Consider the following 16,707-nt stretch of genomic DNA (forward strand, 5'->3'; position numbering starts at 1 on the left):
ATTTGTACAGATACAGTGGAATGACTATTTTTTACACTTCTACATTACTTTTCAACCTAGAAACCCAGAGCTGCTTACACATACAAGGAGAGTTTCACTGAACTTTTGTGAACTAGTTATGTACTTTCCACAGTGGTAAACCAAGGCTCTGATACTCGACTTGCCAAAGAACACAATGTTGGTAAACTGCAAAACTTGATATACTTGATAGACATAGGACTTAAGATAACTTTAAAGATGGCACAGTTAATAACAACCATGTTTTGATGTTTCCTTTGAACAGCCAGGAGCAGGATTTCAACAGAAAAACCCATCAGCTGATTCCATTAGTAATCCTTTATAATTCAGATAATAGGATACTTAATATTTGTTTTTGAATAATTGCTAATATTTGGTAATCTTTCTTCTCTTGGTAGTTGAAAACATAATACATTGAGAACAGTCATGTTTTTTTCTCTCCTTAGTAAAGACTGTAGGAATGTGTCATGGGACAGGAATATTGACCTTGGTTCCATGACAGATTCATATGCACTGACTTTTCAAAAGTGAACTGCAATAAAGTAGCAAAGCATATCATTGCTGTGGAAGGTTTTTTTTCAGGTCTCCTTGCTCTGAGAGGCCTGACATACTTCCCCCTGTTCTCTACCCTTTCTGGCAGGTATTTCTATGGAAAAATTTCATCCCAGGGCTCAAGGCAGTACATCTAATGTGCTACACAACATATCAAAATGAATTTGTGCAGTGTGTACTCACGCAGAAGTTGTCTGCATATCATGCCAGCTTTTGCTAAAGTTCTGCTTCAGCTCATTCATCAGGCTCATGCCAAGCTTTTGTTTAATTTCAATCAGGTGCTTTTCTTTGGCTGCTAGTACTTGCCGCAAAGTTGAAATTTCATCCTCTAGCTGAGAGAAACAAAGAGGGAGGAGAAAGGAGAGAGGTGTTAGCCTGTTCATGCAGAAAGATAAACACATGCCATCCTGGAAGATTAAATGCATCTCACACAAACTTGTGGGGATTTTTGGTGTGACAGCAAAAGCACAGAGGTATGAGAGTGTTTAGATCACAAAGATATTGAGAACAAAGCTAACACCACTGCTGTAGGTGACTCTCTCTGTATATACCATTGTACACACCTGTTAAGATGGACAGAATACTCTGGACAGGAAGTGGCTATTGAACAACCTGACTAAGATCTGCCTTTGTACATCAGGAGCCTCAAATATCACCTTTCACTCACAAGGGAATTGGACAAAAGACAACTGGATAATTCAGATAGATATCTCTCTTCTAATGTACAGGCATTTAACTGAAAGATCATGTTTTAATCTTGCACACGTAATAAAAAATAAATTCTTGGCAGCAGGTGAAATAAAAAAAAATAATAATTCACATAATACTATAAGTCAAGGGTATCTGGGGTGTCTATCCTGTATCTTACACCCTACATGTTTTAAAATAAAAGTGAAAATAATTCAAAAAACCTTCTCAGAGCTCCTTGCCACCAATGCAACTACATCAATTCAAGCTGCAAAGATGACATTCAGTCCGAACAGAGAGATACAGTTCTCTCTGCAATAGCCATTGCATCAAACACATTAAAACCAAAACTGAGCTTCATTATGTCAATGTCCAGAGCACTTGACCAAGACAAGGAACAACTGAAACAGTTTGCCACTGACAGTTTACCCACTGGGTGGTACTCCCATGAGCACAGGCTTGAATTCTTCACTAGGAAGATTCCTAAACCAATTATGCAACCAGAACTCAGAGGCACTGAAGCTAACAAGGGTAAGTGACATGAGCAGCTGCCTTTTGCTTCAGGTTTAAAAGTTCCCTTACCAACTGTGTTCCTTCCTCCACGTGCTAACAGTATAACATATGGTAATTTATCATACCATATGTTAAGTTCCCTGGGATCACGCTCATCCTGAGATTTAACACTATTGGCTGCACAAACACCAGCAGATTCGGTTGTGACCTCTAAGGTTATATTTACAATGTCAGTACCGGCATTATTTTTATCTTACACATTCACTCATCCTGCTTCCTTGTAAAAGTGTCTGTGGGCCCACTGTACTTTAAAAAGTCTCTCTGTTTAATCCACCAGCTACCAGTTTCTTTCCTTTGTCACTACCTACTATCTAAATTATCCAAAAAACTTAAGCAGTAGGACTCTGAACACAAAGCAAAACCACAACCACAGTGAAGCAGACACCAGTATTCACCAAGACTTGTGGTACCAACACTTCATTGGTAGAAAGGGTAACAATCCAAAATTGCTTTATTCTTTTGCCCTATCCATTTCGCTCCATTATATTTATAACCTGAAAACAAGATGCTGCAAGAGGCAGTATGAGTTTCTATTCTGAGTGGATAACTGGTTAAATGCTTACAGAATGGAGAAATCACAAAATTCAGCACACCTTAAATGGCAGTTTAAAACTCTCTTTGTTTGTTTCCCAGAAGTTTGCCCGAGTAACACTGTAGAAGAATTTAATTTAACCAATTCCAGTATGCTTATGTGTACATAAACATTAGCACTTTCCACTTGGGTAGCACTAGGCTGATCATTACGTACTTGGATATGTAAACATTTGAAGGTTTCTATTAAAATTACCTTCCACCTGTTCACTTGAATAGATGCCAAAAGCTGTGAAGCCCTAAGAAAGTATTAACCCTGTGGTCAGTGGTGCAAGTACGAACATCTTTGACTGCATTAAAAATAATACATTATTTATCTTTAGAGATCAGAAACTACCTTTGAACTGAAGAAATGCTCCCAAGTTCCATCATTTTAACCTAATGGCAGACACAAAGCTCCCCCAAAGTGCTCAGATACCAGTGACCAAAGAATAAGAAAGAATTAGGGACTTCCAGTAGGATCTTGAAAGCCATTTAAGCATGAAACATACATAACTCCCATGGAAACAACAACAAAATCCACAAACAACAATTCAGAGAGTACATGAGAGGTAAAATAGAGCATTCTGGATGAAATGATACTAATAAAGAAATATGTAAATTGGTATTATCTGTATATTCTGGAATACACAGTACTATGTAAAATGTGGAGGTGGAAAGATGCATAAAGATGGTTGGAATACTATTGACAACAGGCTGAAATGATTAGCAGAATAGTAATTTGAATATGTTTATGATGCTAGTTTTACCAATCAAGGCACTGAGTGATAAATATTAAGTGTAAAAAATCAATAACAACAGGAGACAGCATGGTTAAACCCATATTTTTAAGCCAAATTAGACAGCTTTTTTTCTTATTCTATCACCAACCAAAGTGTAGTATCCTGGCCTGAGTGTTTGCACAGCCCTCTTCCTCAGAGGAAACTGAACCAACACATAAGGATATGGAGAAAAACAAAACCACTGCTGGTGGACCAGAGCAGTACTTGAAAGCAAAAACAGATAGCTTCTCAAAAGGAAACATCACCCAATTGCCACAGTATTTTTCCTGGAAGAGTTGAGATCTTACAAGTTTTTGAAAGTATTTTTTAAGAACCACAAACAACTTCTAAGCATAAGAGTTCACCAAGGTTATGCTCCAAGTCTTTCTCAGCACAATTACGGTTTTGTTCTTAAGAGTAAGCTGTGCGCCAGTGAACTGCTTTTGCTAAAAGCAGAAAATAATTTCCTGTTCAGCCAAGATCAGTGTATTTGAAAGGCAATCTCTCATTTGTTTCTTGGTACAAGAATAGAGCATTTCTGTCAGAAAACTCATCTCTCATAGGAATTTTCAGGCACGCAAAAGAGACATGGGATAAGTCCTCTTGCTAGAGACATATCTGTATCAGATGTTTGCAGGAAGCTTTTTTATTCCTTGTTTCCTTACACCTATTTTGTCCCTTTCACCTGAAAAGGGAAAGGAAGCATTCAGGCTGGAAGAGATCTCTGGGCTTATCTGGTCCAACCCCTGCTCAATCAGGACAACCTACAGCAGGCAGCTTTTGAAGATCTCCAAGGAGGAGGAGACCCAACAGCCTCTCTGAGGCAACCTATGCCAGTCCTCCATCACCTGCACCAATGCTCCACCACCTACATAGCACAGAAGTGCTTTCTGGTGTCCAGAGTGAACCTCCTGTTTTCCCTTGGGCCTCTTGTCCCAACAAATAGCCAGTAATTGATGGATAAATTCCTACATCATTGTTGTGTGATAAACAGTAAGTGAAGTTTCAGCTCCCTTCTTATATTTACCAAAAGTAACAGGATCAGAAAAGAAAGAAAAAATAACTAACAACTTGTATTCAAAAGTTTGGTGTAACATTAAAGCACAGAAAAAAAACCTTTTTTCTTTTTTCCTGTTTCACTAAAAAATACTGAATCAATGGTGCTAAAATGACTTGAGAGTCATTAAGTTTAATTAGAATATTCTCAATCATTAAGGTACTTTATCTGATGAATTAACACTGATTTACATATTTGTTGTACAAAAGACAGGGAATCCTCTCAGTAGGAAAGCTGTCTTCCTGACCAAGCCCACTCCATTTGCAATAGCAGCAAACAACTTAGCCTGAATCTAGACAACCTCCTGAGCCTTTAAAATAAAAAAGGCCACATAGTTAACACTTTCCATCTTTCCTCTCTTTTTTATTAACTATCATCTTTTAAATATTTTCGTGGTGTCATGACATGTCCTGAAGCTCTGCAATTTAAAATAATAAATAAATGAAAACCAAATACAACCCTCTCCAGACATATCAATCACAAAGGAAAAAAAAACTTGATGAGATAACTGTGTTAATTGCCATCAGACTCTTCTGTAACCGTGAGCAGCAGATTTTCCTCTGAGCACCATACAAAGAATCCTTTCTATCAGGTGTCACACCGCTACAACAATTTCATAGATCTAACAAGAACACCTTTCAGTCTTTGTAAAGAAAGGCTTATATATATAAAGACAAGTGGCTTTTGTTGACTAAAATGACATGTTTAACTTCATCTCTACAATCAGAAGATAAAAGTTAGCAAACCTTACAAAAAAATACCACACATGGAAAATAATTGTTTCAAATTTTTGTAGCCTAGCATAATTTTACTTAAAGAACATTTCATTATGATGTGTACTTCATCCTACAATGAATAGCTGTTGATTAACAGAAATAGAAACATTAATACTCACAGAAATTCAAATTAATTACCTTAGCCAGCTCAGCCTTTAACTCCTCTTTTTCTTCTTCAGAAATCATACTGGTGAAATCAACATCAGTAACCATATCCTCATCTGCTTCATGCAAAGACTGGGTTTCTAGCAGACCTGAAATACAGAGTTGAACAAGAGTATGACAACTACTATTATTTATTTCAGCTGTAATACTGACGAACTCTAAAATAAAAGAAAGATGCAATATTCGCCCGCTAGGAAAAAGTAAAAGGGAACAACAAATCAGTGTTTTCCTACTAAAGGTCATTTGGGCTCCATTTCTCCTTTCAGAAAAGTGTTTGGAAGTATTAGATGGTAATTTCTGTATAAAAACAATTTAATATATGAAAACACATCTTGTCCCGAGAGGGCAATCACCTTGGAATACATGGCAAAACACTTCCTTGTTTCTTACAACACAGGAAAAATACAACAATAAAAACAAAACAAAAACAAACAAACAAACACCTAAATCATCACAAAGAAACAAATAAAGCAAACCTGTGTATGTTTGTTTCCTTTTTTTTGGCAAAAAAGAAAGTTGATTAATGTGAATCACTGATATTAACTGGCAACAGTACACTGAGCAATACAGTGAGTGTAATACAAAGCCAAATTTGCTTTAAAAATACCTCTGCAGAAACTCAAGAATCTTACAGTTGGAAATAGCTTGCAGAAGAAAACATCTCCTGTTTGCAGATTCCTAAATGCTAAAGTGATTCATTCTTTGATTCCTTTATCCAAGCCTATGAAGGGAGAATACTATACTAGACCTCCAGCTACCTTGTTCTGCTTGATGAAGACCTGCATCAGTACATACGATAACCCAACTAGACACTTACATAAATGTTCACGAGACCTGAATGTGACTGGTATTCAGAAGAATCACAATATATTCTATCTTCCAGTCATTCAGTCAGAAGAAAAGAGTGACTGGTGGGATTTTACCCGTTTTTCACTGTCTGAAAACAAAATAATGCAAAACATGAGATAAAAAAAGAAAAACATCCTTGCTCCGTTGGAACTTGTTTTAAACTTCTCAGTATATTTCTGTTGTGGAAAAAAAATTTTCTTCCAGGCTACATCTCAAGGCAGCACTTTTCCCCATATTCCAGTTCTTCAGCTGGATAATCATCAAACTTGGGTGATTCTTAACATCAGTGCGCTACTTAATACAGGAGAGACCAGCTTCTTCCTCAGGCCCACAGAGGCCTTTATATTCTTTTTTAGAGATTAGAACTCTGTTAAGTTTTGGCCTTAGGGAGCTGGGGTTATGAGCAGAAAGCCTGGAGTATTCAACAACTTGAAATTGAGTATTTTATGTTTGCATGTAGAAAGCAAGAAGAAGAATGAAAAGCTTTCTCCAGCCTTCTATCATTTTTTTTTCCATCTAGGCTTCCACAGCACACCTGGATTTCCTCTTATTTAACAGAATAGAGCAGATTAGACTTTTACTAACAATTTCTCTGCAGAGCAGAATGTGATAAACTCAGCTCTGTTAATTACAACCTCCCATGAGTGGGAAGCTAAACAGAAGTAACACCAGGTGCTGAATCCCTGTCTGGATCCATGTGCAAGAATAGAGCACCACCCATAAGCACAACGACTTTTTTAAAATAAGAAAACAAACAAGAGATGTTGATACCTTTGCCATTACTCAAAAATGAACTTGCCAGGATAACCTGGACTGTCAAAGTCACAACAAAACAAAAGCCTATTTATTCAGTAGGAATGCTCCAAAATTACCTTTATTGGCCCTACTGCATTACTAAACAAAATTGTACCACTGTCTTCCCTCCTTCTTTGTATGAGCACAGTTAATAGCAGCCTTCTCTCTTTTCTTGCTTCTCTCAAGCCTCTGCGTTTTCTTCATGATTCCTGCTGTTTCCAGTCACACCTCATAGTAGCTTTTAGTCTGGACTTCAGATACCACTCTATGATGAGGACTTCTCTATTGGTGTCCTCTCACCACTCTCATTGGATTATAGCTCTAGAGCAGGTCTATCAGCACAGGTAGGGTGCTTCAGTTCTGGTGCTAGCTCATTTGAACTTCCCAGTTTCTTTCCCACTTGAGCAACAGAAACTCCTTTCTTGAATATGGCCTGAAGAGATCTCATCAGTGTCTGATGCTACTGTCATAGACTTTATCCCCAGTTTACCTCTCAGTTTCCAGCTTAGAAAAGAGAGAAATAAAGAACTTAACAATCCTAGTGGGTTTAGCATCCACAAGCTAAAGTCTGCAGCTGTGATTCCCAGGTCTTTGTTCTGTTTCTCATTTTGTATGTGTGTGTGAATGAGTGTTCCTATTTCCAGTCCAATCAATAACCATTGAGCCCTGTATTAGAGTTTAGACAGAGTTAGAGTTCTCTTATAACAAGCTTAATGAAGGCAAAGACACAAACCAATTAGAAATTAGGCTACGGACACTTCTGTATTCTTAAGACAACTTAATTCTGCAGTCTCCAAGGAGAACAGGAACCTGCATTGAGATTCACACCAATACATGTAAGGGTGACTATTGATTTCTCTTAGTAAGATAGTAGTATCACTGAGCCCAAAACATTCTTCACCTTCTGCTCTGCAGGAAGCACTGTCTCTACTCCATTGCAGGTTCCTGTCAGTGAGGCAGCAAAACACCTTTCAGACACTGGTTACAGGTGTACCAAATACAGAAGTATAATAGAATACAGCAACTTACAAGATCCCTAATGTCTCGAATTAGCTACAATTTTTTAAGGAACAAGGTAGGACCCTATTTACCATATGTAATGAAGCTACATGCTTTGTTAAACTCACTTAATCTAATAACTCTTGAAAATACACACAAGGATGAGTTGATTCAGCTATCTGGTTAGAGCTGAGTCCCAGAATCTAGTATTGTTCTACACAGTTAGATGATACATCTAGTCAATTAAAGGTAGGATTTTAAGATAACACCTTTTTTTTTTTTTTCCTTTAACTTCACCATGTACATTCAGTTCCAATAGTTATGTATGCTACCCAGAGGAAAAGAAATTGCACTTTTTAAAGTGCAGACAATGATCTGTATGCCTGTACACATTCACTCTGTACACAGAGCTGCTGAAACTGAGTAAACATTTACAGACCTTTTCCTGGTTATTTCACACTTTTCTTTGGAGGTTGAAGGAAATAAATTTGTTTCTAATTCACATATCTACATTGATACTGATAAAGTTATATACCTGTAACTTCTCATGGGAACTAAAATTCAGAATGGCATTTTGATCCAAAGCAAATAATTCCTGCCAGATATCTGCAGCACTGCAATACAACAGCCTTCATTGAGCACATAGAGTCATAATTGCTGTTCCCCCAGGCAAAATCTCTGTTCCTTCTAATTTAATTTAATCTTAAATAATAGCATTCAAATGATCTTTAGCTGCTTTAATATATATATATATATATTTAATTTAAACTACCCAAGTTTATGTTTTCTGTAAAGTTTATGAAGACCCTGTTAAGTCCCATATTCACTTGCAGTAGAATCCTGGGCCCTGAATGGCTTGCCTTGATTTCAGCTGTGCAAGATGCAGACAAAAACATCTCTTGTTGGGAAGCTGTAAATCCAGTTAGGTAACATTGCAAGGCTCTGTTTTCACAACAAGACACTAAAAGTATGGGGAGGCTGTAAATTTAGCATAGAGTTATTCCTTCTCCTAACCTAAAAAATATAGAAATATTTATTACTTATTAACTTGCAGGTATGACTTATCTTACAAAGTATAGAAAGCATAAAATGTTTAAGTGAAATATTTTCCAATGGTTGTGCTTTCCACAAGAAGTGGCAAATAAATGCCTGATCAGGACAATTATTAACAAGTTACCAACTGGCTTTATGGTTATTACATTAACAGGAATGTAATGTAGTTCTATCTGCGTGCTCATAAAAGCAGACACACTAAAATAAGACTCCTCTACTAGGACTTCCACCTGTGATGATTAAGTTTAACTTCATACAACTAAAGCTCATGTACTTCAACACCTGCAAGACATCTGATACTCCCCAGACCAACCCATAACAATGCTATAATCCTGCTAAATTAACGTCAAGTTCTACGTAGTCAATGGTGCTGCTAAAGCAGCTACAGTATGCAGAGCTGTTACAATTAGGATATATTTATATTTGAAATGGAACACAATATATTTCAGTATCAGCCAACTTAAATTCAGGCTGCTGTTGCATAAGTTTAGACTTATTTACTGCTAGTAAGTGATGCTGTTGCAGCTTATCAGGTAAGGCATGCTGATAACAATATACTGCTCTAGAGCCTTGAACCAGTACCTCTGCTTTGAACGGATGTGTACACCAGTTGCCCAGAGTTTGTGCACTGTGCTGGTTTGCAAAAGATAGCAGAAATTTTCTCCCAGATGTTGCTTTATCTCTAGATTCTGCCACCTCTCACATTTGCAACTAAAGCCTGCAGAGAGAAGTGTGTATTGTCTGTGGTGGAGTCATCCTTCAAGGGCAGATTTCCAAGAAGCAGCCTATTGTCCTCCAGCACGTTTTACCGGTGCCATGTAAGCCCACCTGCAAGTACTGCTCTCATAAGCATGCATAGGTATCAGTCATGAACCATAGAATGTTTGGTCACTTTGGTGAATGTGTTTTACAAGTGGCTGAAATTAACATTAAGTGTTAATTGTGAAAGTTGAATGGCTTTTACTTCCATTTTAGGGCACAGACGTTGGAAACCGCACAGGATGAACTGGGAGCTTTATCTACTGATTACCAGCCATTATGAGAGCCCACCGCATCTTACAGGTCATGTCCTTTCCAAGCAGCACAGAATTCTGAGCATTGACCCCCATGGACATTCACTATGTTAGATGAATACAGGTCTCATTCAAGCAGTCCATTAGCAGGTGGGACAGCAAAATAGAGATAGGAGTCCACACATCACCACTTCCTCATGTCTTTTTGTTTGTCTATCTTTTCCAGGTTAAGTCATTCATATTCTTCCTTTATTCTGCCTTAGTTACTGCGTCTGGTGCCCAGCAATTCTTTTCCACAGAACAGTTACACAAGAAGCACAAAAGAGCAGAAGACATCTTAGAACCTATTCTATGAACCTAACCATGCATCATAATCCACAGATAGCTAAAGAGTTCTCACTACTTATTCTCTCTATTTCTAGTTAGAATCAAGCTCAAACAGACATTCAGTTAAGGTTTAACTCTGAGATGCACCATCACAAGACTTTGTCCAGAGATGGATGCAAGACCCAGCCCACCTCGTTCATTATCTCTTTCAAATAGACCCTCTTCTTATGGATCTTCAGATCTCGCCCTCAGCAATTTCAGGCCATAGGGCACTATGCAACTTCATATTCCTAAAGCCATTTATACTAATAATAATATACTCATGTGTTACCCCCATTTATCCTTCACAAACAGGCAGGTTTACACTTAGCATGGGAAAACATAAAGTAGGTATAAATCAGCATGACAGGTATTTGATTTTTAGTTTTAGTACCCACTGTTAGACCCTGTCATACCATTAGATAAAATATACAGGAAAGGTGAAGAATATAGGATTCTCAGTAATTAGGAGCCCCCAAATAATTTAGAAGGGTCCACTCAGAAGTACTGAGCAGGCAACCATTTGTATGAAGATATTTACACAGAGAGTAGAAGGTGAATAGCTTGCAGATCACATCTGCAATAACATATGATACTGAAACATTTGATGAGTATTTCAGAGTCCATGGTAGTTATAGCTAAGGCTAGGAAAAGAAGCTTTAGAGTCAGCTGTTCAATCTGATTTAATGCAAGAAATTGTTTCTGCATTGATCTGTACCTGCACATATGTTTCCTATTAGGATTGCAGGGATGGCGAATTAAATAAGTCACTTAGAAACTACAGGATTGGTAGCTTATACCACAAAGACTAAATGAACCAAAGAATACACTGGAAAAGATCCCAGACATTTTTAGATTTCTCATTCAGATACATGAACATTATGTGGATAAAAGCATTTTAGTATGTGTTATGTGCTTTTTATTCATTTTCTTCCTATTCACCTCTGAGGCATTTTCTACAGTATTACATACCTGGCCCATTCTTGTGCATCAACCTTGTTAGAAAAAAAAAGAAACCCATCAATAGCAGTGATGTTTGCTGAATTAACCACAGTGACAACAACACAAAAGGCAACATGAAATTATTGCTTATGTACTTTCCCTAACACTCCGTTCAGGAAAATATATAAACGTAATCCTTTATTCTAACAACACTGAAGCTCTATTAACATTCTATCCTTCTTTCTTTGTTTCTTGACCAGTTAAAAATATCAAACCTATCTATGTCTTACCTGGTACCCACATCAAAGCAAAACAACAGCTTTTAATTGTGTAGCCCTTAGGCTAAGCAAAACAATGTTACGGGTTCTTTTGCCATGTCATTATACGGTAGGTAACAGCACAACAAGTTATGCAGAACTGTACCTTATTTAATACTGGAAAATAATTGTTTACAAATTTAAATTGCAATTAAATCTTCAAAGGGATGAAATGATAAGCAGAACAAAGGAACTGTCCAGACACTGCATTAGTGTCCTTGATCTTCTTTATAATGTAGTCTAAATGCCAGATAGAGAGATTGAGGAGGGGGATGGGAGATCTAGATTCATGTACAATAAAATAGAAAGATTTTAAACATTACTGAAAATTGCAAAGATTTCCAGTACTATTATTGTTTATTCCATTTATTATGGAAGGATCTAAATGGGAAGACATGCTAGAGGACTTAGAACTCTGATCAGAAGGAAGACTGATTTTGGATTTTTGTGACTCAGAAATAAAACTAGAGGATGGGTTCATCTTGGTTCAATGAGGGAAGAATACTGGCCATGGAGATGGAGATCATAAATATTTAACAGAATTGTAGATCCTACTGTCTGCTAACTCAATCTGACTCTTTCTCCACCTTTATTCCTTACAAGAGATGTGAATGGCAAATGTCTTCATTTTCTCTGTCCAATGGTCTTTGTGCTCAAGGTGGTGTCAAGGAGAATGAAGTAGGACAGCTTCTGGGTGTTCAAGAGCTCTAGGACACAGTCTACTATCTGAGAGTAAATGCTCCCAGTCACCCTGACGCATCTTATTATATAATAAGTCTTACTTAAACTTCCCATTCCTTCCTTAAATCCCCAAAATAAGGCTGGATGGATATCCATAACTGTGAGATAGACTGGCAGGTTTCCAAGCAAAGGAAGACTTTCATTAGGACTGCATGGCTATACAGCAAGTTGTAGTATGCTAAGTTTCTCTACACTCTAATCAAACTGAGGATTTCACTAGGCTATTTTTTCCCCCAGAAGCCACTGACACAGCTTGCCACTCATGCTAGTGAAGGAAAACAAGTCATGCAAAAAATATTTGAGAGAGAAAAGGTTCTACAGCTTGAACACTGCATGGAGAAGACACAGATGTTGGTAAAGAGTTTTATCTCAAACATAAAAGTGCAGTGTGTGAAAGTGGGATCAGCAATCATCATAAAAATGTATATAGCAATTACTGAAAGGAGGTACCAACTTGCAATATAGGAACCTGTCTCCCAAGCAGAACAATTAACTAAAACACCCAGAAATGCTTAATTGTCATAATCCTAAACATTTTATCCAAAAATATCTAGCTCACTTAAAATAAGTATAAAATAAGAATCCTGCCTGCTCGGGGAAGAAAAGGGCAACATTGCTTTCTAAGCTGTACCCATGGAAATACAAAGCAATTGTTGTGAAATGCAACTGTTTAAAGACAGCAGATGCTTCTATTATGTCAATACTGAAAGTAATGACAGTATTGTACCACTTACTGTGCTTTCTATTGATCATTCTGCACAACTTTCCATGAGATCAAGGGTAAGAAAAAGATGTCATAAGTGGAAGAGTTATCATCTCTTTTCTTTCTTTAGGCAGAACAGAAGAAAAGATGAAGTCACAATAGAATAATAGGGAATGAGAAAGTGGATGACACTGAGTCACAAAGGAGATTTGTTCTCCACAAATAAGGTACTCTACAAACTCTAGCAGACTGCACAAAACAAATGAAGGAATGAAGCATATCTAATTAGGCCAGAGAAAACGAAATGTAGGGGAAGATGAGAGCTATGACATGGAAAAGCTGGCAGTCAGAGGTGGAAGTTGTCAGTTCAATTTTTTAAACCCACCCTTTCACACTAAAAATACATGGAGATACATCATTCCCAATCTCAGAATAGACAGGTATCTTGGGTCCCATTCTCAGCTGGTAGAAATGATTGTGATCCCACCAACTGTATAATTAAGCTCACACATCTGCTTCACTGAATCAAAATCACAGAAGCTTAATGGCATGATTAAATAACTCTTCTCATCTAGGAGAGGAACAGCTCACTGTACTTTCCTTAATCCAGGTGCAAGAGTATTGCTTAATAGTGATATAATTGCAGTATAAACACACAAGTCTCCTCAATTAACTTCCAACAAAGCATCTGTACTGCAAGAAGTGATAAACTGGTAGTTTTTAGTTAAAAAAGAAATTCTTCAAGTAGTTCAAGTAGTTGCCATTTGTACCCTTTAGATCATAAGTAACAGGATTAATAGAAGTCTGATTTAGAAATGAGAGAAATCTTGCTGCAAACAGCAGGTTAACTTTTTTTTTTTTCTTCCCCTCCACCTTTTTCTTTTTAAACTCAGATTACACCTCAACACTGTTACAATGAAGTAAAGAGCTAAGGATGCTGAAAGAGAGGGGAGAAAGCATCCCTCATGATACCTCTCATCTTGGGAGACCAGATAGGCCTTTTTGCATATGACAGCACAAAAGGTGAATGATTTGTGATTTAGCTTTGTAGGCGTCATCGCATTTATAAATCTGTAACAATAATTCACTCACAAAATTGGGCTAAAGGTGCATTTCCTCTCACCAGAGGTTTTCTTACAGGCTGATGATAAGAGTTCACAGCCATCATGAAGCAGAAGTGAATCAGCACAGACAAGGCAGACCTTGTGTTCTTCTTCCTCATATTCTGGTTTTAAAGCATCACCTGCTTCAGTTTGTATTAACTTTTACCTTCTGTGTGATAACAGTTAGCTACTTGGTGTCAGTACACTTTTGCCTTCCAATGGGGTTTTCTGATAGCATGGACCTCCACCAGACTTCCCTACAGGAACTTAACCTACTCATGGATATGTCCTCCTGCAATATAATTGCATTCTCATTTAAAAACCAATAAGTATAGAGCTCATTTTTTTCCCCCAATATTACTTAATTATATTATTACTATTATTAATTGTTCAACTCAAAGTTCCATATTTTTTTTCCTTTAGTTTTTTAGCTAGCATCTTGAACTGTGAAACAAGGTATTTATTATTCTGCTCTCAACGTTAATATGCGTGTTGAGGCCTTCACAGTTTTCGGCATCAATAATTTCCTGGTTTTGCCCATTCAGTGTTTTGGAGTATGCAATTACAAAGAAATGTGTTTGCTTTGTGAACCTGTTTGAGGCCCTGGGTACTTGCGCCTGTGACAAAGTTCCCCTGTGAATAGCTTTCTGTTGGGTAGGGTTTGAGGACAGACCTGCCTCTGAAGGTGATTACACAAACTGTGCGCTCCAGGGTAAGTGACTTCTTACCAGACCAGGATACAGAGCTTGGCGCTTCCAGCCACAGACTCAGTCTTTGAGTTTCTTATCCTCAAAATGGCCACCATCATAGACAAAGAATATTTTCTCCTCTTTTAAGATCAACAAGGAAAATAATTCCTGAAACAAAGAAGGTTAGCTTCTCTGAGAGCTGCTCTGGGTAGCAGTAACAGCAACCACATAGACAAGAGAAGGAAAGGGGTTGGGATAGTACCCAAAATTTCTTCCCCCTCAGGACTGCACTAGAGCACACTGAATTGGAACAGCATCACAAAACGTCTACCACAGTCCATACAGATCACCTCAGCTGCTGTCATCCCCCAACATAACTTCTGTATCTTAAAGTCTAAACAAGAGTACAGGAGAGTTTTGTTTGTTTTGTTATTTTCCTGTCCTCTTCTACTACTTCATGTATATTTCCTCTTCTGAGGATGTTGCTACAGGATGGACATAACATTTTGTAATTTTCCAAAATAAACCAGTATTCCAGTGCTTGTAACTCTGCTAAGAACTTCCATTAATGTCATCAGTCTCAGTTGCTAAAATCGTGTCCTCACTTGCTTACCCTTCCCCAGTCTGATTCCCATTTGCAGCACTTCACTATAACAAGAATGCCACTGCCCCTTTTGGGTTGCATTCATGCTCCATATTTCTGTGCTGAGAAGGACACAGAACTGAACAATTTTATAATCCCATATCTAAGTTTAAATCTAGCTCCCATCTTTGAAACTCTCTGAAATGGGTACAGGTTATTACCACTAAATACTCTTTTCCCTCCTTGTGCTTAACATAGTCTCCCTTCATATTGCTTTTATATGCGCTTTTGAAGTAATTTAAAACCACAGGGATAAGAAATATTTTTCTCCCCTCAGCATCTGACTTCCAGTTTCCTGCCATGTCTGTCATTTAATCTCTGCAAAGATTTAAATCTTCCAAACCACTGTAATTCAGTTTATAGAGATAACTTTTATTATTATTATTTTTAATGGTGGCTATTCAAGTAACTTTTCCTTCTCCATCACCATCACCTTATTTTTTCCTCCCTTTTATCAATGCTTCTGCTCAATCTGACACATAACATGACTGAAGGATATACTCTTACAACACCACATGGCTTCACAGGTTATCCACTATACTCATATGCACATAATAGTTAGATGGTTTAATTACACCATCATTACAGCAAGCATCATTGTCCCTGATTGTGACTTTGATTTCTTCCTCCCACAGTAATAAGTTAATAGCTGCCATCTGCCTATTAAAATACTTTGAGCACAAGATAATCTTCTGTTCCTGCCACAGTTGCCACTCTAACTCTGTTAATGTACATAGATTTCACTTGTCTCTAAGGAAAATCTGAGAGTTGTATTTAAACACGATTTCTGATCACTTTTAAAAGAAAATTAAGTATGTACCAACCCAGTAAAGAAAAAAAAAAACAAACTTTCACTTGGAATACTCATTCTCTAAAACTCTGTTTGTTTTCCTTAAAGTGACTGATGTGAGATCTACTCAGTTGAGCTAAGAATATTTCAATTAAGGTGTTAAACACTAGAAGTAGGATTAGATTAGAGCTTATTGTGCTCAAACCAACATGAGCAAAATTTATTACCAAAAATCCAACCAAAACAACAATCCCAGGGAAATTTTGCATTTAAGATGGGAAGGAGCAACCTTTTTGCAGCCAGACACATGTACTACCTTAGTCTCACCCAGGTGACAACATAATCAACTGGTCTGGAAATGGATGAACCCAGAGCAAATAACTGAATACAGACTAACCTGAATTTTCACTAAAGGAACAAACATCAGCTCCCTTCAGCCACCATTTATAAAAATTCAGAGAATACACATTGTACAGCCTTTTAAATCCATGTGATATGTAGCTTCTGTCATACTTTTCCATACT

The 16,707-nt window shown here is 37.4% G+C and overlaps 1 protein-coding gene across 5 annotated transcripts in view; it reads right to left on the reverse strand.

The window, feature by feature from the left end:
* The window catches only part of TPD52L1 (TPD52 like 1), a 48,734-nt gene that overhangs the window by 24,645 nt on the left and 7,382 nt on the right, over nucleotides 1–16,707 (reverse strand). For 4 of the 5 annotated variants that reach the window (XM_085541740.1, XM_015858778.3, XM_085541739.1 and 1 more), the window contains exons 2-3: nucleotides 5,154–5,269; nucleotides 754–902 (exon numbers count right to left, since the gene is read on the reverse strand). In XM_085541740.1, coding sequence (XP_085397866.1) covers nucleotides 754–902; nucleotides 5,154–5,269 — 265 coding nt within the window. Of the gene's footprint in view, nucleotides 1–753; nucleotides 903–5,153; nucleotides 5,270–14,789; nucleotides 14,919–16,707 lie in introns of those variants that run through there. The other variant, XM_032443289.2, reaches the window with a different exon arrangement.

This window comes from Coturnix japonica, chromosome 3 (genome assembly GCF_054131305.1).
Source record: "Coturnix japonica strain WE chromosome 3, WE-NBRP24, whole genome shotgun sequence".
NCBI lineage: Eukaryota > Metazoa > Chordata > Aves > Galliformes > Phasianidae > Coturnix > Coturnix japonica.